At 49.7% G+C, this 22,908-nt stretch overlaps 1 protein-coding gene across 3 annotated transcripts in view; it reads left to right on the plus strand.

The window, feature by feature from the left end:
- The window catches only part of nrp2b (neuropilin 2b), a 216,114-nt gene that overhangs the window by 190,580 nt on the left and 2,626 nt on the right, over positions 1–22,908 (plus strand). For 2 of the 3 annotated variants that reach the window (XM_041868869.2, XM_041868870.2), the window contains exon 17: positions 22,671–22,733. In XM_041868869.2, coding sequence (XP_041724803.2) covers positions 22,671–22,733 — 63 coding nt within the window. Of the gene's footprint in view, positions 1–226; positions 4,072–22,670; positions 22,734–22,908 lie in introns of those variants that run through there. The other variant, XM_045212068.1, reaches the window with a different exon arrangement.

A 22,908-nucleotide genomic window follows, 5' to 3' on the forward strand; every position in this document is an offset into this window, starting at 1 on the left:
AATGCATTTTACCAATCAAAGATCCAACCCCAGCAATGCCATCAGCATGAGCCTCTGCTTGTCTATGTTCAGCATTATGTCTGTTTTGTTTGTAAAAGACACAAATAAATAAATCTATATAATGCGGCCTGTTAAAAGACAGAAGGGTCTGCACTCTGCTGCATGCCTGTCCTGCCCTTCATCTCTACCTCCCAAGCCAACTCTCTGTGTCTCTGTCTACCACCAGGGGGAGCTCTTCCTGGTGCCAGTGAGCCCACAGTAGACACAGAGGTGTCAGTGCAGCCCATCCCCCCCTACTGGTATTATGTAATGGCTGGCGTTGGGGCCCTGTTACTCCTGGCTTCATTCACTCTGGTCATGGTTCTCTGCTGCCACCGCTACCAACTAGCGGCCAAGAAGAACAGCCAGCACTCGGTGTCCTACCAGAGTACCCACTTCCACAGCAGCCACTACGGCCCCGGGCCTAACCACAACCACTACCCCGGGCCTAGGGGTGTTATGTCAGCCCACTACCCCAACGGAGGCCCTCTGTCTGGGCTGGGGCTGGCAGGACCCACCGCCCCTCCAATAGAGCCCATGCTGTCTATCAGGCTGGAGAAGGAGGACGAGCATCGGAGCTCCCGGTGCTGACTATGTCTGACACAGAGACAGACAGACAGGGAGACAGACAGGGAGACAGGTTCAACAGACACACTGAGAGAGACAGTACTGTGACAGGGCAGGGCAGACTGAACCAGACACACACCTGCCCTCAGATATCTACAGACACCCTCAGGTGATGTCGTGAATGAACGATCTGGTCTGACTGTTTGGAATCTGCTGTCTCTGAAGAAAAGAAAAAAACATTACGAGCAAAAAAAAGGTGCAGAAACGGCTTCAGCAGGCTAATGATGCTACAGGCTTATGATGCTGCCTCTGTGAAGGAATGCAAAAAGGTGCAGAAAAGGTGCAGAAAAGGTGCAGAAAAGGTGCAGAAAAGGTGCAGCTGTGGATGATATCGTTGGTTTCCCTTTAGCCTCTCTCCTAGCGGAGCTGCTGCTGTGTGGCTTTAAGACAGGACGTGGAAGGGTTCGCTGTGATAATGTGCTTCCTGTTTCATTGAGCTTGTTTACGTCCAGAACATCCAGCCAGAACCCTTAGCGGCAGCCCGACTCCTCCAAAGGGTTTCTGGGAAAGATGGGATTCGGAATATGAGTGTACGTCTCAATTGGCACCCTAATCCCTATATAGTGCACCATGGGCCCTGGTCAAAAGTAGTGTGCTATATAGGGAATATGGTGCCATTTGGGACGGGCCCTTAATCTTTCAGTGGGGAGTTAAACAGAGAGAGAGAGAGAGAGAGAGAGAGAGAGAGAGAGAGAGAGAGAGAGAGAGAGAGAGAGAGAGAGAGAGAGAGATGCTGATGCTCCACCTAGCATGACAAACTGAGATCTGCTGCTCTTGAAGAAGGAATCAGGGGAGAGGGAGGTATGTCGGTATGACATATTTCTATTTTGTTTGACCTTCCTCCTGACTGTGGAGAGAACTCTGGTCCATGTTTCAGTTTGCTTGGATGATGGACTTGCTTGTGTCTGATTATATATATTATTATAAACTAATGTTTTATTTCCTTTATGAAGGACTGAAGCAATCGAGACAATCCTGTACTAACTGCATTGGCACACCTATCAATGGAGACAATATTTGTTTTCTTACTATATGCAACAGTCTTCTGAAGCTGCCTTAGACAGCCTATACTCTCTGAGACAGTCAGACACCCTCCATCCCTCCATCCCTCCATTCTCATGACATACCTTAACGCTGGGAGGGTACAGGGCTCGTCAGAGTGACAAATGTACCTCTTTTACTAATCACATCACATCGTCCTCGCTCTACTCTTTTACATGACTGTTTTACATTTGTTCATTCGTTTTTTTATCAATTGTTGTGTTGTTCTCGGCGGGCAAAGCTGGTCAAATTGTGTCCTCTTTACCAGCTTTGCCCGCTGTGTTGATATTTTACATGTTGATGAGAGGGTGTGTTTTAATAGGACTTGAGATAAAGTATAAGCATGTTGTTGGAACTGGGTTGTTGTTCTGTAGTTGAGTTATTGAACGTACCTCAACCGTGTTGTTGAGTTATTGAACATACCTCTGGTCCCTGAGATTTCTCAACAGAGTGTAATGGAGCTGTATGATAGAGCTGTGATAGTGTTATACGAGACAGAAGTACTACAGAGCCGTGATAGTGTTATACGAGACAGAAGTACCACAGAGCCATGATAGTGTTATAGGAGATAGAAGTACTACAGAGCCGTGATAGTGTTATAGGAGATAGAAGTACCACAGAGCCGTGATAGTGTTATAGGAGATAGAAGTACCACAGAGCCGTGATAGTGTTATAGGAGACAGAAGTACCACAGAGCTGTGATAGTGTTATAGGAGATAGAAGTACTACAGAGCTGTGATAGTGTTATAGGAGATAGAAGTACCACAGAGCTGTGATAGTGTTATAGGAGACAGAAGTACCACAGAGCTGTGATAGTGTTATAGGAGATAGAAGTACTACAGAGCTGTGATAGTGTTATAGGAGATAGAAGTACCACAGAGCTGTGATAGTGTTATAGGAGACAGAAGTACCACAGAGCCGTGATAGTGTTATAGGAGATAGAAGTACTACAGAGCCGTGATAGTGTTATAGGAGACAGAAGTACCACAGAGCTGTGATAGTGTTATAGGAGATAGAAGTACCACAGAGCTGTGATAGTGTTATAGGAGACAGAAGTACTACAGAGCTGTGATAGTGTTATAGGAGACAGAAGTACTACATCATTCATAGACACACTGAATGTGCTGGAGTTGTTTCTTGTCCTAAGAATCCATTTCAAGTCTCGAGGACAACAGTTGGTCCATTTTAGAGACATGGAATGTTGAAGTTAATTTGTTATTCCTATCAAAATGTCACTTCTGATTTTTAGCTTAACGTTTTGCGTTCTAATGTTACACTGTTTATTAATGTTACATTGCATTGCTGGGATCAAGGCAGCTGTATGACCATATATAGTCATGTTACTCATTCTGTGGGTTACCTGCCAGGTGGTTTGGTGCAACTGTCTTTACCTCCAATCCCTCTGTGAAAGGCCATTTTCCTTATTGAAACCTAAAGCTAATAAATCAAATAGAGTATAGAGATCCATTGGTAATAAATCAAATAGAGTATAGAGATCCATTGGTAATAAATCAAATAGAGCATAGAGACCTTAAACTAGGGCTTAATTCAATCCGTATCGCGGAAGTTCAGCGTTGCGGCGTGATTTAGATTTAAAGGTAATATTTCCTCGTTAGCGGAGACTGCATTCATGGTAAGCACTGCATACTGTATGTCAGCTCAAACTGAAATGATCATTACATTTCTATTGCACAGTCGCTAATCTGAGATACCTGCCATCTCATTAGATCTAACTCCTTCCCACTGTCAAAGGACATTCTCCTACTAAATTACAGATCCTATTTTCTTTCTTTTTAAACCTACCAAATGAGAGAGTGAGTAAATCCTAATGTGTTGATTTAGAAACCTCTAGTAAATCCTAATGTCTTAGTCTAGAAACCTCTAGTAAATCCTAATATGTTGGTCTAGAAACTTCTAGTAAATCCTAATGTTTTGGTATACAAACCTCTAGTCAATCCTAATGTCTTGGTCTAGAAACTTCTAGTAAATCCTAATCTCTTGGTCTAGAAACTTCTAGTAAATCCTAATGTCTTGGTCTAGAAACTTCTAGTAAATCCTAGAGAGAGAGACCATCTGACCCAGCCCAGCAGGCCCAGTGTAATGGACGGAGCACTCTCGAACTGTAGACTAATTGGACAATGATTGGCATGGTATTCACAGAACACTAGCTAGATGGACATCTTGGATTTCATACTAATGGATCATTGCTTTTTACTCTATAACACAACCATGTTGTTGGGTCCCATCTCATGTTCCACTCTATAACCCAACCATGTTGTTGGGTCCCATCTCATGTTCCACTCTATAACCCAACCATGTTGTTGGGTCCCATCTCATGTTCCACTCTATAACACAACCATGTTGTTGGGTCGCATCTCATGTTCCACTCTATAACCCAACCATGTTGTTGGGTCCCATCTCATGTTCCACTCTATAACCCAACCATGTTGTTGGGTCCCATCTCATACTCTATAACACAACCATGTTGTTGGGTCCCATCTCATGTTCCACTCTATAACCCAACCATGTTGTTGGGTCTCATCTCATACTCTATAACACAACCATGTTGTTGGGTCCCATCTCATGTTCCACTCTATAACCCAACCATGTTGTTGGGTCCCATCTCATACTCTATAACACAACCATGTTGTTGGGTTCCATCTCATACTCTATAACACAACCATGTTGTTGGGTCCCATCTCATGTTCCACTCTATAACACAACCATGTTGTTGGGTCCCATCTCATGTTCCACTCTATAACACAACCATGTTGTTGGGTCCCATCTCATGTTCCACTCTATAACACAACCATGTTGTTGGGTCCCATCTCATGTTCCACTCTATAACACAACCATGTTGTTGGGTCCCATCTCATGTTCCACTCTATAACCCAACCATGTTGTTGGGTCCCATCTCATACTCTATAACCCAACCGTGTTGTTGGGTCCCATCTCATGTTCCACTCTATAACACAACCATGTTGTTGGGTCCCATCTCATGTTCCACTCTATAACCCAACCATGTTGTTGGGTCCCATCTCATACTCTATAACCCAACCGTGTTGTTGGGTCCCATCTCATGTTCCACTCTATAACACAACCATGTTGTTGGGTCCCATCTCATGTTCCACTCTATAACCCAACCATGTTGTTGGGTCCCATCTCATGTTCCACTCTATAACACAACCATGTTGTTGGGTCCCATCTCATGTTCCACTCTATAACACAACCATGTTGTTGGGTCCCATCTCATGTTCCACTCTATAACACAACCGTGTTGTTGGGTCCCATCTCATGTTCCACTCTATAACACAACCGTGTTGTTGGGTCCCATCTCATGTTCCACTCTATAACACAACCGTGTTGTTGGGTCCCATCTCATGTTCCACTCTATAACACAACCATGTTGTTGGGTCCCATCTCATACTCTATAACACAACCATGTTGTTGGGTCCCATCTCATGTTCCACTCTATAACACAACCATGTTGTTGGGTCCCATCTCATGTTCCACTGTATAACCCAACCATGTTGTTGGGTCCCATCTCATGTTCCACTCTATAACCCAACCATGTTGTTGGGTCCCATCTCATGTTCCACTCTATAACACAACCATGTTGTTGGGTCCCATCTCATACTCTATAACACAACCATGTTGTTGGGTCCCATCTCATGTTCCACTCTATAACACAACCATGTTGTTGGGTTCCATCTCATACTCTATAACACAACCATGTTGTTGGGTCCCATCTCATGTTCCACTCTATAACACAACCATGTTGTTGGGTCCCATCTCATGTTCCACTTTATAACCCAACCATGTTGTTGGGTCCCATCTCATGTTCCACTCTATAACACAACCATGTTGTTGGGTCCCATCTCATGTTCCACTCTATAACACAACCATGTTGTTGGGTCCCATCTCATGTTCCACTCTATAACACAACCATGTTGTTGGGTCCCATCTCATGTTCCACTCTATAACACAACCATGTTGTTGGGTCCCATCTCATGTTCCACTCTATAACCCAACCATGTTGTTGGGTCCCATCTCATGTTCCACTCTATAACACAACCATGTTGTTGGGTCCCATCTCATGTTCCACTCTATAACACAACCATGTTGTTGGGTCCCATCTCATGTTCCACTCTATAACACAACCGTGTTGTTGGGTCCCATCTCATGTTCCACTCTATAACACAACCGTGTTGTTGGGTCCCATCTCATGTTCCACTCTATAACACAACCGTGTTGTTGGGTCCCATCTCATGTTCCACTCTATAACACAACCATGTTGTTGGGTCCCATCTCATACTCTATAACACAACCATGTTGTTGGGTCCCATCTCATGTTCCACTCTATAACACAACCATGTTGTTGGGTCCCATCTCATGTTCCACTGTATAACCCAACCATGTTGTTGGGTCCCATCTCATGTTCCACTCTATAACCCAACCATGTTGTTGGGTCCCATCTCATGTTCCACTCTATAACACAACCATGTTGTTGGGTCCCATCTCATACTCTATAACACAACCATGTTGTTGGGTCCCATCTCATGTTCCACTCTATAACACAACCATGTTGTTGGGTTCCATCTCATACTCTATAACACAACCATGTTGTTGGGTCCCATCTCATGTTCCACTCTATAACACAACCATGTTGTTGGGTCCCATCTCATGTTCCACTTTATAACCCAACCATGTTGTTGGGTCCCATCTCATGTTCCACTCTATAACACAACCATGTTGTTGGGTCCCATCTCATGTTCCACTCTATAACACAACCATGTTGTTGGGTCCCATCTCATGTTCCACTCTATAACACAACCATGTTGTTGGGTCCCATCTCATGTTCCACTCTATAACACAACCATGTTGTTGGGTCCCATCTCATGTTCCACTTTATAACCCAACCATGTTGTTGGGTCCCATCTCATGTTCCACTCTATAACACAACCATGTTGTTGGGTCCCATCTCATGTTCCACTCCATAACACAACCATGTTGTTGGGTCCCATCTCATGTTCCACTCTATAACACAACCATGTTGTTGGGTCTCATCTCATGTGAAATACAGTGCATATATTTTGCCCATTGTAATTATGTTGTACAGCTGTTTGATTTGTCCCAGCCAGCTCTCCATTGCAGCATACTCCTGTGATCTATATATCCACACAGCTCAAAGCTTGCTGCCCTCGCAGTTTTAATCAATTACTTTATTTAATTTATCTACATGTGTTTTATTTATGAACTGCCACTGAAGCAGTTTTTTTATTTATTTTTCGCTAACTTTGGATATTTGAAGAGAAAGAAATTGGCATGTTGTCACAGTGCTATTAAATCAGCCATGGCTGCCTGCTTCCCTTCCTTCTCTGACATTTGTTTAAAGTATTTTAATATTTCTAATTAGTTAATGGACCTGATCATATTTATTAAGTCTGCACTTCTTTCGGAGTTGCTTTGGTTGCCTCCCAAATGGCACCCAGTAACCGATATAGTGCACTTTTATATTTTTTTACATTTTAGTCATTTAGCAGATGCTCTTATCCAGAGCGACTTACAGTTAGTGAGTGCGTACATTTTTCATTCTGCCCACCCGTGGGAATCGAACCTACAACCCTGGTGTTGCAAGCGCCATGCTCTACCAACTGAGCTACAGGAGGCCTACACTATCAGGCCCTGATCAAAATATCATTTGGGATGCCACTCCTCAAAATAATATCATTTGGGATGCCCCTCCTCAAAATAATATAATTTGGGATGCCCCTCCTCAAAGTAATATTAATGAGCTAAAGCACTCAGAGGGGTCCTTGGGCCCACGGGAACAGACCATATGGTGCCAAGCAGCCGTCTATGTCTCTGCCTGAGTATAACTATCTCATTCTTCTACCACTAAGTAGGGAAGTAGACAGGGGGAGTTTTAGGGTGATGTAACGACCCATACCAGACTGGTGTTGAAGGGTAGAGCGAGGTACAGTGCTGTAACGACCCATACCAGACTGGTGATGAAGGGTAGAGCGAGGTACAGTGATGTAACGACCCATACCAGACTGGTGATGAAGGGTAGAGCGAGGTACAGTGCTGTAACGACCCATACCAGACTGGTGTTGAAGGTATCAGTGCTAACGACCATACCAGACTGGTGATGAAGGGTAGAGCGAGGTACAGTGCTGTAACGACCCATACCAGACTGGTGTTGAAGGGTAGAGCGAGGTACAGTGCTGTAACGACCCATACCAGACTGGTGTTAAAGGGTAGAGCGAGGTACAGTAATGTAACAACCCATACCAGACTGGTGTTGAAGGGTAGAGCGAGGTACAGTGCTGTAACAACCCATACCAGACTGGTGTTGATGGGTAGAGCGAGGTACAGTGCTGAAACGACCCATAGCAGACTGGTGTTGAAGGGTAGAGCGAGGTACAGTGCTGTAAGGACCCATAGCAGACTGGTGTTGAAGGGTAGAGCGAGGTACAGTGCTGTAACGACCCATACCAGACTGGTGTTGAAGGGTAGAGTGAGGTACAGTGCTGTAACGACCCATACCAGACTGGTGTTGAAGGGTAGAGCGAGGTACAGTAATGTAACAACCCATACCAGACTGGTGTTGAAGGGTAGAGCGAGGTACAGTGCTGTAACGACCCATACCAGACTGGTGTTGAAGGGTAGAGCAAGGTACAGTGCTGGAACGACCCATACCAGACTGGTGTTGAAGGGTAGAGCGAGGTACAGTGCTGTAACGACCCATACCAGACTGGTGTTGACGGGTTTAGCGAGGTACAGTGCTGTAACGACCCATAGCAGACTGGTGATGAAGGGTAGAGCGAGGTACAGTGCTGTAACGACCCATACCAGACTGGTGTTGAAGGGTATAGCGAGGTACAGCGCTGTAACGACCCATACCAGACTGGTGTTGAAGGGTAGAGCGAGGTATAGTGCTGTAACGACCCATAGCAGACTGGTGTTGAAGGGTATAGCGAGGTACAGTGCTGTAACGACCCATAGCAGACTGGTGTTGACGGGTATAGCGAGGTACAGTGCTGTAACGACCCATACCAGACTGGTGTTGAAGGGTAGAGCGAGGTACAGTGCTGTAACGACCCATACCAGACTGGTGATGAAGGGTAGAGCGAGGTACAGTGCTGTAACGACCCATAGCAGACTGGTGTTGAAGGGTATAGCGAGGTACAGTGCTGTAACGACCCATACCAGACTGGTGATGAAGGGTTTAGCGAGGTACAGTGCTGTAACGACCCATACCAGACTGGTGTTGAAGGGTAGAGCGAGGTACAGTGCTGTAACGACCCATACCAGACTGGTGTTGAAGGGTAGAGCGAGGTACAGTGCTGTAACGACCCATACCAGACTGGTGTTGAAGGGTATAGCGAGGTACAGTGCTGTAACGACCCATACCAGACTGGTGTTGAAGGGTAGAGCGAGGTACAGTGCTGTAACGACCCATACCAGACTGGTGTTGAAGGGTAGAGCGAGGTACAGTGCTGTAACGACCCATACCAGACTGGTGTTGAAGGGTAGAGCGAGGTACAGTGCTGTAACGACCCATACCAGACTGGTGTTGAAGGGTAGAGCGAGGTACAGTGCTGTAACGACCCATACCAGACTGGTGTTGAAGGGTAGAGCGAGGTACAGTGCTGTAACGACCCATACCAGACTGGTGTTGACGGGTTTAGCGAGGTACAGTGCTGTAACGACCCATAGCAGACTGGTGATGAAGGGTAGAGCGAGGTACAGTGCTGTAACGACCCATACCAGACTGGTGTTGAAGGGTATAGCGAGGTACAGCGCTGTAACGACCCATACCAGACTGGTGTTGAAGGGTAGAGCGAGGTATAGTGCTGTAACGACCCATAGCAGACTGGTGTTGAAGGGTATAGCGAGGTACAGTGCTGTAACGACCCATAGCAGACTGGTGTTGACGGGGTATAGCGAGGTACAGTGCTGTAACGACCCATACCAGACTGGTGTTGAAGGGTAGAGCGAGGTACAGTGCTGTAACGACCCATACCAGACTGGTGATGAAGGGTAGAGCGAGGTACAGTGCTGTAACGACCCATAACAGACTGGTGTTGAAGGGTATAGCGAGGTACAGTGCTGTAACGACCCATACCAGACTGGTGTTGAAGGGTAGAGCGAGGTACAGTGCTGTAACGACCCATACCAGACTGGTGTTGAAGGGTATAGCGAGGTACAGTAATGTAACAACCCATACCAGACTGGTGTTGAAGGGTAGAGCGAGGTACAGTGCTGTAACGACCCATACCAGACTGGTGTTGAAGGGTAGAGCGAGGTACAGTGCTGAAACAACCCATAGCAGACTGGTGTTGAAGGGTAGAGCGAGGTACAGTGCTGTAAGGACCCATAGCAGACTGGTGTTGAAGGGTAGAGCGAGGTACAGTGCTGTAAGGACCCATAGCAGACTGGTGTTGAAGGGTAGAGCGAGGTACAGTGCTGTAACGACCCATACCAGACTGGTGTTGAAGGGTAGAGCGAGGTACAGTGCTGTAACGACCCATACCAGACTGGTATTGAAGGGTAGAGCGAGGTACAGTGCTGTAACGACCCATACCAGACTGGTGTTGAAGGGTAGAGCGAGGTACAGTGCTGAAACGACCCATACCAGACTGGTGTTGAAGGGTTTAGCGAGGTACAGTGCTGTAACTGTTATGATTTAACTGGATAAGAACCCAAATGCAGACAAGTACACCAAGCCAGAGAAGTTTTAACAGGTTTATTTACAATGTTCAAAGTCCAGGTTTCCAAATATATGGGAAGAGCAAGTCCAGGTACAGGGAGGGTAACAGATCCAGATCAGGGCAGGTGTGGTACCGTAATGTCCTAGTGTCCGTGGTGAGTCCAAAAGAGAGGTCCGGTAATGGAGAGCAGGATGGTGGTGGCAGGAGTGAAGCGGAGGCAGGAGTCAGGTTCCAAATATCTGTGGCACAGGAGAAAAAGTAAATAGAACAGACCAAAAACACAAAGAGCAAAAATAACCAGGTTGAGTCGGCAGCGAGACTAACATGGTCGTCTTGACTATGATCTGACGATGAGTGGTAAGTTTGACCGGGTCTTAAAGGCTGAGGTGATATGGTGAATGAGCTGCAGCTGGAACCCTGACTCCCGCACACCAGACTTCACTCCTGCAATCAAGGACAGACAGAGGGGAGGGAGAGAGCAGAGAGAGCTACCTATCAGCAGTAGGCCTAACAGTACCCCCCTCTACGGACGCCACCTGGCGGCCGACGGGGTTTATCGGGATGTAACCTATGAAACTCTCGGACCAGATCAGGATCCACAATGAAGCTCCTGGGCACCCAGGAACGTTCCTCGGGACCATAACCCTCCCAATCCACCAGGTACTGGAAACCACGACCTCGGCGGCGAACATCCAGAAGTCGCCGGACAGTGTAGACCGGACCCCCACCCACGATCTTGGGCGGAGGAGGGGGACGAGAGGGCGGGCACAAAGGGCTAACCGACACAGGCTTAATCTGGGAAACATGAAAGGTGGAATGAACCCGTAGGGAGGCAGGAAGCTGTAGCTTAACCGCGCAGGGGTTAACAATAGACAGTATCTTGAACGGTCCTATAAAACGAGGCGCCATCTTCTTAGACTCCACCTTCAATGGAAGGTCCCGTGACTTCAGCCATACCTCTTGACCAGGAGAGTAACCGGGAGCCTGGGACCGGTGACGGTTGGCTTGCCTCTGCATGTACGCCGAAGCTCGGGACAGAGCTACCCTGGCCTTCCTCCAGACCTTGAAGCAGCGGCGCATGTGGGACTGCACCGAGGGTACCGCAAGTTCCCTCTCTTGGGAAGGGAACAGGGGAGGTTGATAACCCAGAGCACACAGAAAAGGAGACAAACCAGAGGAAGCGTTAGTCAAGGTGTTATGAGCATATTCCACCCAGGGGAGCATGGAGCTCCATGACCCAGGGTTAGACCCAGTGACACAGCGAAGAGCGGTCTCCATCTCCTGGTTCGCTCTCTCGGCTTGCCCGTTGGTCTGGGGGTGATATCCAGAGGACAGGCTGGATGTAATGCCCAAAGCTTTACAGAAAGCTTTCCACACCTGGGAGACAAACTGGGGACCCCTGTCAGAGACAATATCCGTGGGTAGACCATGAGAGCGGAACACATGTTCAACCAAAATATCAGCCGTCTCTCTGGCAGTGGGCAGTTTAGGTAGGGCCAAAAAATGAGCGAACTTAGAAAAACGATCAATCACCGTAAGAATGACAGTCTTACCAGATGAGGGGGAAGTCCAGTGACAAAATCCATAGCGATATGCGACCAGGGCCGGCTGGGTATAGGTAGAGGTCGTAGATGACCAGCGCTGGCCTGGGTGGAGTTTTTACTTCGTGCACATACCGCATAAGCAGCAATGAAGGCTCGAGTGTCCGCCTCCATCGTGGCCCACCAGAACTTCCGTCGCACAAAGTCAAGGGTCCGCGAAACTCCAGGGTGACAGGTAAGGGGAGACGAGTGAGCCCACTGAAGTACCTGGGAGCGAGCAGACTCAGGGACAAACATCCGGTTAGGAGGACCCCTCCCAGGGTCAGCTTGATGATGTTGAGCCTGTCTAACAATCCCCTCGATGTCACATGTGATGACTGCAATACTGCAGGTAGGAGGCAAAATGGGTTCAGGGTTACTACCAGTATCAACAGCCGAATGAACACGAGACAGGGCGTCAGGCTTGACGTTGCGTGACCCAGGACGGTAAGACAGAGAAAAATTGAATCTCCCAAAAAATAGTGCCCACCTGGCTTGACGGGGGTTGAGCTGCTTCGCTGACTGGAGGTAAGCCAGATTCTTATGATCCGTCCAAACGATGAAGGGTTGTTCCGCCCCCCAACCAATGTCGCCACTCCTCGAGAGCCAGCTTAACGGCGAGCAGTTCACGATTTCCAACATCATAATTCCTCTCTGCCTGAGAAAGTTTCCTTGAGAGAAAAGCACAGGAATGCAGTTTGTTATCTTCAGGAGAACGTTGTGACAACACTGCACCTACCCCAGTGTCGGATGCATCCACCTCCACGACAAACTGGCGGTCGGGGTCCGGCTGCATCAGAATGGGAGCCGAGGCGAAGCGATGTTTCAGTTCTTCGAACGCTGATTCGGCCCCCTTCATTCCAAGCGAACGGTCGTGAGATGGAGGTGAGAGCGGTGAGTGGCGCCGCAATGCGGCTGTAGTCCTTGATGAACCTCCTATAGAAGTTCGCAAACCCCAGGAATCGTTGAAGTTGTTTGCGGGTAGAGGGAGCTGGCCAGTCCGTGACAGCAGAGATCTTAGCTGGGTCCATCCGCAGCTCCCCTGAGCTATGATGTAACCCAAAAAAGAGGTCTCAGACACATGAAATTCACATTTCTCCATCTTCACAAACAGTTTGTTCTCCAACAACCTTTGCAACACCTGGCGCACATGCAGTTCATGTTCCTGGGAGGACTCTGAGAAAATCAAGATATCATCCAGATAGACAAAAACAAACCCGATTCAACATGTCCCGAAGGACATCATTGACTAGTGCCTGAAAAACAGCAGGGGCATTAGACAACCCAAAAGGCATAACCCGATACTCAAAATGTCCCAAGGGTGTGTTGAAGGCAGTCTTCCATTCATCACCCTTACGAATGCGCACCAGGTGATACGCATTTCGTAGATCCAGTTTCGTAAAGATGGTAGCACCATGAAGGAGGGGAAAAGCAGAATTAATCAAAGGCAGAGAATACTTGTTCTTAATGGTGATGTTGTTAAGTCCACGGTAATCAATACAGGGTCTGAGGGTCTTATCCTTCTTAGCAACAAAAAAGAATCCCGCTCCTACAGGTGACGAGGAAGGACGCATAATACCTGCCGCCAAGGAGTCCCGAATGTAGTTCTCCATAGCCTCCGTCTCCGGCCGGGAGAGATTGTACAGGCGACTGCTGGGGGAGCGGGGCTCCTGGCTGGAGGTCAATGGCGCAGTCGTAAGGCCGGTGAGGAGGAAGAGAAGTAGCTCTGTGTTTGCAGAAAACGGATGCCAGGTCATGATACACGTCAGGAACAGCAGAAAGATCCATGGACTCCAGTGGAGGTTGAGGCACAGTACTGGCAGGAGTCTGAGCAGAACACAAACAATTCACATGACAAAATGTGCTCCATGAAACAATGCTACCTGTCACCCAATCAATGTGTGGATTGTGTTTTATGAGCCAGGGGATACCAAGGACCAGGGGAGTCTGTGGGCAGTCGATAATATGGAATTGAATGTTCTCCTGATGATTTCCCGACACTCTAAGACAAACAGGAACAGTCTGATGGGTAATGCGGGTCAACAATTGTCCATTTAGACCCTTAGCCTGCAGCGGACAGTCCATAGGAACAGTCTCCAAATCCATTTGTTGAGCCCACTCTCTATCCAAAAAGCTTTCGTCGGCACCAGAGTCAATCAGCGCACTAACAGAGAAATTCTGGGACTGCCACTGGAGGGATGCCTGGAGCAGAATGCGGGGAGAAGAGGAAGAATCCGCTGCTCGGCTCACCAAAACTTCTCCCATTAATGATGAGCCGGCCCTTTTCCCGGACGAACTGGGCAGGAAGGAACGAAATGACCAGCTTCTCCACAATACAGGCAGACCCGAGCCTGAATACGACGTGCACGCTCCTCTGAGGACAACCGTGCACGACCCACCTCCATGGCTTCGGGTTCAGTGCTCCTCGTATCGACTCGGGAAGACACGGCTCTCTCCGTAGGGACGATGCAAGGAGGAGTTTGTTGATGACAGACAGGTTGCTTGGAACTAACACTCCTCTCCCGGCGGCGCTCCCGAATCCGATTATCCAACCTGATAGTGAGTGAAATAAGATTATCCAGCGTAGGCGATTCATCATATGACACCAATTCATCTTTTAAGGTCTCAGACAAAGCATTGATGAACACTCCTTGTAATGCCTCGTCATTCCAACCACTCACTGCTGCTAAAGTCCGAAACTCCACTGCCATCTCCGCCACACTACGAGCTCCCTGCCGAAGAGAAAACAGCCGCTTTCGCAGCCTCCTTGCCTCGCACGGGTGGTCAAAAACCTTCCTCATCTCCGTGGTGAAGGCAACGTAAGCGTTGCAAATGTCCGACTGACTCTCCCAGACCGCGGATCCCCAGGCACGAGCGGAACCGCTAGTAGAGTTGATAAGGTAGGCAATACGGGCTCTTTCTGAGGCGTAGGTGAGGGGCTGTTGTTCAAACACTAACGAGCATTGAGTCAAAAAATCGCCACAGGTTCCCATGTTCCCGTCATAGCGCTCTGGAGCAGGAACAAAAGGCTCTCTGATCTGGGCTGAAGGGGTAGTAAGGGCAGATACTTGATTGGAGAGTAATTGAACCTGATTAAGCAGCACCTGACTGTCCTCAGCAATCGTTTTAAACAGGGTATCATGTTGGCCAAGTAAAATGCCCTGATTGGCTATGGCAGTCCAAATTTGAGTGCACTCTGGGGTGGTATCCGAGCTACTGTCTGCTGGGTTCATGTTGGTCAGATCATACTGTTATGATTTAACTGGATAAGAACCCAAATGCAGACAAGTACACCAAGCCAGAGAAGTTTTAACAGGTTTATTTACAATGTTCAAAGTCCAGGTTTCCAAATATATGGGAAGAGCAAGTCCAGGTACAGGGAGGGTAACAGATCCAGATCAGGGCAGGTGTGGTACCGTAATGTCCTAGTGTTGTCACGAACAGAAGAGGACCCAAGAGCGCAAGTTCAAATTCAGAGTTCTTTATTCAAGGTTACAGGCGGGAAGAGGAGTCCCAGGGGTGTCAGGGGTCTTTCAGGGTCCTCCTGTGGGTACCTGTGCTCCGGGGGTCACCAAATGTCCGGGGGTGTCCAGTCCAAGTGCTTAGTGTGTGTGTTCCCCAGTGATGGAGCGGCGTATCGGGCTGAGGGTGGTGAAACGTCTGGGCACGCTCATCTGGTGGTCGGAGACCTGGGGGAACACACACACACAACAGCAATATGAATGGCAGGCAGAAGTACAGATCAGGGCTGGGCAAATATCGTGGTGAGAGACAGAAGGCAGAAACGAGTTACCGGAGGGGCTGAAGATCGGAGAGTAGTCGAGGTCCAGAAGGCAGGTTGGGATAGACGGGGCAGTAGAACAAGGAGGCAGTCAAGAAAGGATCGGTATCACAAACAGGAGTCAGAGCGCAGACAGGCAGGTTACTGGTCCGGGTTTGAAGACGATCTGACAGGGCTTGGCTGAAAAACAGGGCTTGATATACTGGGAGAGGTAGTGGGGAAATGCAGTTCAGCTGGCAGAGTAATTAGAACAGAGTGAGGCAAGGTGAGGATGGTGAGTGGGAAATGCAGTGCAGCTGGCCAGGTAACAAGAGCAGAGCAGGGCAGGTGGAGCTAGTTAGGCTGAGTAGAGAGAGGGAGGTGAGCAGAGTGGAAGATAATTGAATGCAATTAATGTTGCTACCAGGGAGAGAGAGTGCTCATGACAGGACCCCCCTCCAAGGGACGGCCCCAGAAGTCCCAAGAACAACATCATGCCGGGAGGGTGGAGGGGGAGCAGGCGGCGGGTCAGAACTCCTCCGAGCGGTCCGAGTGAATCTCCTCATCCTCAGAAGGAGCTGGAGGGTCACGGTCGGGAGACAGGACAGGCACTGAGACAGGAGCAGGGCGGGCCGGACGGCTAGGAACCCCTCTTGGACGGCCCCCTACGGATTGCAGGCTGATCAGGATGTAGTCGGTGGAAGTCAGTGATAAGGGTCCGGTCCACTATCCTCCTGGCCGGGATCCAGGTCCTCTCCTCTGGACCATATCCCTCCCAATCAACGAGGTACTGGAGACCCCTACCCCTTCGCCTAGAGCGGAGCAGCCGCCGGACGGTGAAGACAGGACCGCCATCTACGAGGCGCGGAGGAGGTGGCGCCGGAGCTGCAGGGACCAGGGGACTTTCATGGACCGGCTTGACCTTGGAGACGTGGAAGGTGGGGGTGGACCCGCATGGAAGCGGGCAACTGAAGTCGGACCGCCGTTGGACTGATGACTTTCTGCACAGGAAAAGGACCAATGAAGCGAGGGGGCCAGCTTTCGTGATACAACCCGCAGCGGCAGATCCCGGGCAGACAGCCAGACCTTCTGACCAACCCGGTAAGTAGGTGCTGGGGTCCTCCGTCGGTTGGCACCGACGGGGCGTAGCTGGTTCCAGACTTCAGGAGCACAGTGCGAGCCTGGGCCCAAGTGCGGCGGCAGCGGCGGGCATACGCAAGAGCAGACGGACAGGTGGCATCCGCCTCCTGGCTGGCAAACAGTGGAGGTTGATACCCGTAGACACACTGAAAGGGGGGAGAGCCCGGTGGAGGAACTGGTGAGTGAATTATGGGCATATTCCACCCAGAGCAGGTGTTGAGCCCAGGCCCGGGGATTTTGGGAAGCCACACACCTCAGTGCCTTCTCCAGCTCCTGGTTCATGCGTTCAGTCTGGCCGTTTGACTGCGGGTGGAATCCAGACGATAGGCTGGCGGTGGCCCCAAGGAGATGACAGAACTCCTTCCAAAAGGTTGCTGAGAATTGCGGGCCCCGGGTCTGACACTATATCCTGGGGTAGGCCATGGATACGAAACACATGTTCCAGGACCACCTGGGAGGTCTCTTTAGCAGAGGGTAGTTTGGGAAGGGGCACGAAGTGGGTCATCTTACTAAAGCGGTCAACAATGGTAAGGATGACTGTGTGTCCGTCAGAGGGCGGAAGGCCCGTAACAAAGTCCAGTGAAACGTGGGACCAGGGCCTCTTGGGTATGAGTAGGGGTTGCAGCAACCCAGCAGGAGGCTGGTTGGGAGTCTTGTTTCGGTTACAAGTGGGACAAGCTCGGATGAATTCTCGGACATCCCGTCTCATCCCCCGCCACCAGAACCGCTGGCGGACCAGATGAAGGGTGCGAGTGATGCCGGGATGACAGGCCAGACGGGATTCGTGCCCCCACTGAATCACAGGTGACCTGAGATTTGCTGGAACAAACAGACGGTTGGGGGCGCTGGTGCTTGGACCTGGCTGGTCCCGAAGAGCCTCCATGACCTGCTTCTCGATCTCCCAGGTGAGGGCCGCTACGACCAAGTGGCTGGGAAGAATGGGAGCTGTCATGGCGGTGGTCTCGTCCTTCTGAAACATCCGGGAAAGAGCATCAGGTTTGATGTTGCGAGATCCCGGGCGGTAGGAGAGCGTGAAATTGAAGCGCGTAAAGAACAGAGACCACCGCTGTTGACGGGAGTTCAGCCTCCTGGCTGTTTGGATATACTCCAGGTTCTTGTGGTCTGTCCACACTACGAATGGTTCCTTTGACCCCTCTAACCAGTGCCGCCATTCTTCAAGGGCGAGCTTGACAGCCAACAGCTCGCGGTTCCCAATGTCGTAGTTGCATTCGGCAGGGGTTAGCCGACGGGAGTAGAAGGCACAGGGGTGCATCTTGCCATCCTCAGCTGCTCTTTGAGAAAGCACTGCACCCACTCCCACGTCCGAAGCATCTACCTCCACCACAAACTGCCTTGCTGCATCTGGCATCTGGAGGATGGGAGCAGAAGTGAAACATGTCTTGAGGATATTGAAGGCCTTATCAGCAGCTGATGTCCATTGGTACGGTTGTTTAGTGCTGGTTAGCGCCGTGAGGGGTGCAGCCACTGTGCTATAGTTTCTGATGAATCTCCTATAAAAGTTGGCAAAGCCCAGGAACTGTTGCAACTTCTTCCGAGACTCAGGAACTGGCCAGGAAGTGACAGCCGACACCTTCGTGAGATCCATCTGAATGCTGCCCTCGGTCACCACATACCCCAGGAATGAAACGGTCTTGGCATGGAACTCGCACTTCTCTGCCTTCACGAAAAGAGAGTTCTCCAGCAGGCGGCGCAGGACCAACCGGACGTGAGTGCGTGTGTTCTGACAGAGTCTTTGAGAATATTAAAATATCGTCAAGGTACACAAATACGAACGTATTTAGCATGTCCCTGAGGATATCATTCACTAGGGCTTGAAAAACTGCTGGGGCATTGGTGAGGCCGAAGGGCATGACGAGATATTCATAGTGGCCGGTTGGTGTGTTGAACGCTGTCTTCCATTCGTCTCCCTCCCTCATCCGCACCAGATGGTAGGCATTGCGAAGGTCCAGCTTAGTGAATACAGTGGCTCCCTGCAGCAGTTCGAAGGCAGACGAAAGTAAGGGCAGTGGGTAGCGATTCTTAACCGTGATGTCGTTCAGACCCCGGTAATCTATGCATGGACGAAGAGAACCGTCCTTCTTGCCGACAAAGAAGAATCCCGCTCCTGCGGGGGAAGACGACGGTCTAATTATCCCGGAGGCAAGAGAGTCATTAATGTAGTCCTCCATGGCCTTTCTTTCCGGGGCTGACAGTGAATACAGACGACCCTTGGGAGGTGCTGTGCCAGGCAGGAGATCAATCGCGCAGTCATAGGGTCTGTGTGGGGGGTAGAGATGTCGCCTTGGATTTGTTGAACACCTCTTTCAGGCTGTGGTAACAGGCCGGAACATTGGATATGTCGGAGGTAGCGCTAGATCCTTCCCCGGTGAACGGGCAGGGTGGCCCCCCTTAAACAGGTCTGGTGACAACTCCTTCCCCACTCACGGACTGTTCCTGTCTCCCAGTCGATGTGGGGGTTGTGCTGACGGAGCCACGGGTATCCAAGAATGAGTGGTTGGCCAGGTGAGTGTAGGAGGTGAAACTGGATGGACTCCTGGTGGTTTCCTGACAGCAGGATTGTCACAGGGGCGGAGATATGAGTGACAGTGCCAAGATGATGCCCATCCAGGGCTCGTGCAGGAATGGGTTGTGTCAGTTGATGATGGTTCACGCCCAGTTGCTGTGCAAGCTCAGGGTCCATGATGTTTGCTTCGGCCCGGAATCCACAAGGGCGGCCAATGTATGAGTCTTGTCAGAAAGCTGAAGGCGGAGATGAAGCAGGGTCTTTCGGATGGAGGGAGACTGAAGGCTTGTTGAGCTCACCCGGATCTCCCCTACACCTGGTGAGCTGCGGCTTTTGCCGGACAAGTAGCGACACGGTGATTCTCGCCACCACAGTAGAGGCAAAGGTTGGAGCTTAGACGGCGCCGACGCTCCTCGGGAGTCAGAGAGGCACGGCCAATCTCCATGGGCTCAGGCTGATTGAGTTGGCTATGGGACTTGACAGGCAGGGGGCTGGACAGAAGCGGTATCGACCCGAGTACGGATGGCAGGTTGACTGAGACGGCCCTTCTCCCTCCTCCGGGTCTGTATACGGCGGTCAATGCGAACGGCAAGGTCAATGGCGGCATCAAGCGTTGAGGGCGGGTCATGGGAAACAAGCTCGTCCTTGATATAGTCCGCCAGGCTATGGAGGAAGGCTTGCACCAGTGCCTCTGGGTTAAACGAGCTTTGACTGGCCAGGGTACGAAAGTCAATGGAGAAGTCTGCCACTGTCCGATTGCCCTGACGGATGGTGAGCAGAGCTTGTGACGCTTCGGCTGTTGGCGAGCCTAGGTCAAAGACCTTTAACATCTCCTCCTCAAAGGCACTGAAGGAGGCACAGGCTGGGGTTTGCCGGTCGAATTCCGCCGTTCCCCACAACCGAGCTCGACCGGTGAGATGTGTGATGACATACCCCACCTTGGCTCCTCTGTTGAGAAAGTCCTGGGCTGTAGTGCAAACTGGATTCGGCAGCTGCTCAAGAATGGTCTTACTTGCTTCTGGTTGCCATCAAAACGTTCCGGGTTCCCAATCCTTGGTTCAGGAGCGTGGGGATCTGGTGGCGGCACTGCCGGGCCTGCAGCATTGGGACCTCCAGCGGAGGGATGAAGGAGTATCGGTGGTACAGGAACAAAAGGACCAGGGGGGTGCAGGTGGAGTAGCCGGGCTTGAGAGTAGTTGCAGGGCTTGGGCTAGCTGTTGTTGCTGCAGTTGGAACTGTTGTTGCTGCTGGTTGAATAGCTGGAGAAGGGAAGCGATGTCGCCAGCCATCCGATTTATGTCTCCCTCAGAGCGTTCCAGTCGCTGTAGGGCAGTCCTCTCTGGCTCTTCCTCCATCGTGGTCGGGAGTGCGCTGGGTCCATGATGGTCAGATCGTTCTGTCACGAACAGAAGAGGACCCAAGAGCGCAAGTTCAAATTCAGAGTTCTTTATTCAAGGTTACAGGCGGGAAGAGGAGTCCCAGGGGTGTCAGGGGTCTTTCAGGGTCCTCCTGTGGGTACCTGTGCTCCGGGGGTCACCAAATGTCCGGGGGTGTCCAGTCCAAGTGCTTAGTGTGTGTGTTCCCCAGTGATGGAGCGGCGTATCGGGCTGAGGGTGGTGAAACGTCTGGGCACGCTCATCTGGTGGTCGGAGACCTGGGGGAACACACACACACAACAGCAATATGAATGGCAGGCAGAAGTACAGATCAGGGCTGGGCAAATATCGTGGTGAGAGACAGAAGGCAGAAACGAGTTACCGGAGGGGCTGAAGATCGGAGAGTAGTCGAGGTCCAGAAGGCAGGTTGGGATAGACGGGGCAGTAGAACAAGGAGGCAGTCAAGAAAGGATCGGTATCACAAACAGGAGTCAGAGCGCAGACAGGCAGGTTACTGGTCCGGGTTTGAAGACGATCTGACAGGGCTTGGCTGAAAAACAGGGCTTGATATACTGGGAGAGGTAGTGGGGAAATGCAGTTCAGCTGGCAGAGTAATTAGAACAGAGTGAGGCAAGGTGAGGATGGTGAGTGGGAAATGCAGTGCAGCTGGCCAGGTAACAAGAGCAGAGCAGGGCAGGTGGAGCTAGTTAGGCTGAGTAGAGAGAGGGAGGTGAGCAGAGTGGAAGATAATTGAATGCAATTAATGTTGCTACCAGGGAGAGAGAGTGCTCATGACAAGTGTCCGTGGTGAGTCCAAAAGAGAGGTCCGGTAATGGAGAGCAGGATGGTGGTGGCAGGAGTGAAGCGGAGGCAGGAGTCAGGTTCCAAATATCTGTGGCACAGGAGAAAAAGTAAATAGAACAGACCAAAAACACAAAGAGCAAAAATAACCAGGTTGAGTCGGCAGCGAGACTAACATGGTCGTCTTGACTATGATCTGACGATGAGTGGTAAGTTTGACCGGGTCTTAAAGGCTGAGGTGATATGGTGAATGAGCTGCAGCTGGAACCCTGACTCCCGCACACCAGACTTCACTCCTGCAATCAAGGACAGACAGAGGGGAGGGAGAGAGCAGAGAGAGCTACCTATCAGCAGTAGGCCTAACAGTAACGACCCATAGCAGACTGGTGTTGAAGGGTATAGCGAGGTACAGTGCTGTAAGGACCGATGTGCTCCTCTGTCCAGTTATCTCTTCTGTTTTTGTTTTGTTCTCACTGTTCTTATCTACTGTTTGAAACAATGAATCATAGATTTAAAAAAATGCTAAACGATGTGAAAGATTCAAAACCAAACCAGTAACGGATGTTTGGTGAAACTACTATCTTGATATCATAGGACTCTTTTCTCTGTCAGGGTATGTCTTTTCTTAACTTCAGGCTGACGACTGAGCCTGAGGAGTTTGTCTCTTAACTGTGTGCACCGTGCTAAGTCCTCTTTGTGAATGTAGGGCTTCGACTTTAACTGTTAACTACATTACCCATGCTGCACCACAGCCTGTTTCAAATATTTAAGGAATATTTTAGCCTGTTGAATTTCATGGTCTTGGAAATATTATATTGTGCTATTGGAATGTGCTAATAAAGTGATATTTTTCTACAAAATGTTTGTGTTTCTCTTAAAAAATGTGATCTTTTTCTCGTTTAGTTAGTGAGCAAATATTCAAAGGTTTCAGGATGATTATCACATACTGTAATGGAAGCTGTGGGTTCAAAGATTGTATCTATGTTGAATTTTTCACCACCACATTGTAATGTCTAGTTCTCTCTCATAGAAACGTCATAAGCTGGGTTATTGTATGTTTTACAGACTGGAGACCTGTTGACTCTGGAAACAAACCACTTTTCGACGGCAGAGAACATATGAATGGAGGTAAGACACTCCTTTCTTTGTTTTTGCTTGAGTTCTTTCTTCTTTAGGGATAGAGTTAAAGGAGTCTGGAAAGATGAGAGGACTCTCTCTCTCTCTCTCTCCCTCTCTCTCTCTCTCTTTCGGTCTCTCTCTCTCTCTCTCTTTCGGTCTCTCTCTCTCTCTCTTTCGGTCTCTC

This window comes from Coregonus clupeaformis, chromosome 40 (genome assembly GCF_020615455.1).
Source record: "Coregonus clupeaformis isolate EN_2021a chromosome 40, ASM2061545v1, whole genome shotgun sequence".
Classification (NCBI taxonomy): domain Eukaryota; kingdom Metazoa; phylum Chordata; class Actinopteri; order Salmoniformes; family Salmonidae; genus Coregonus; species Coregonus clupeaformis.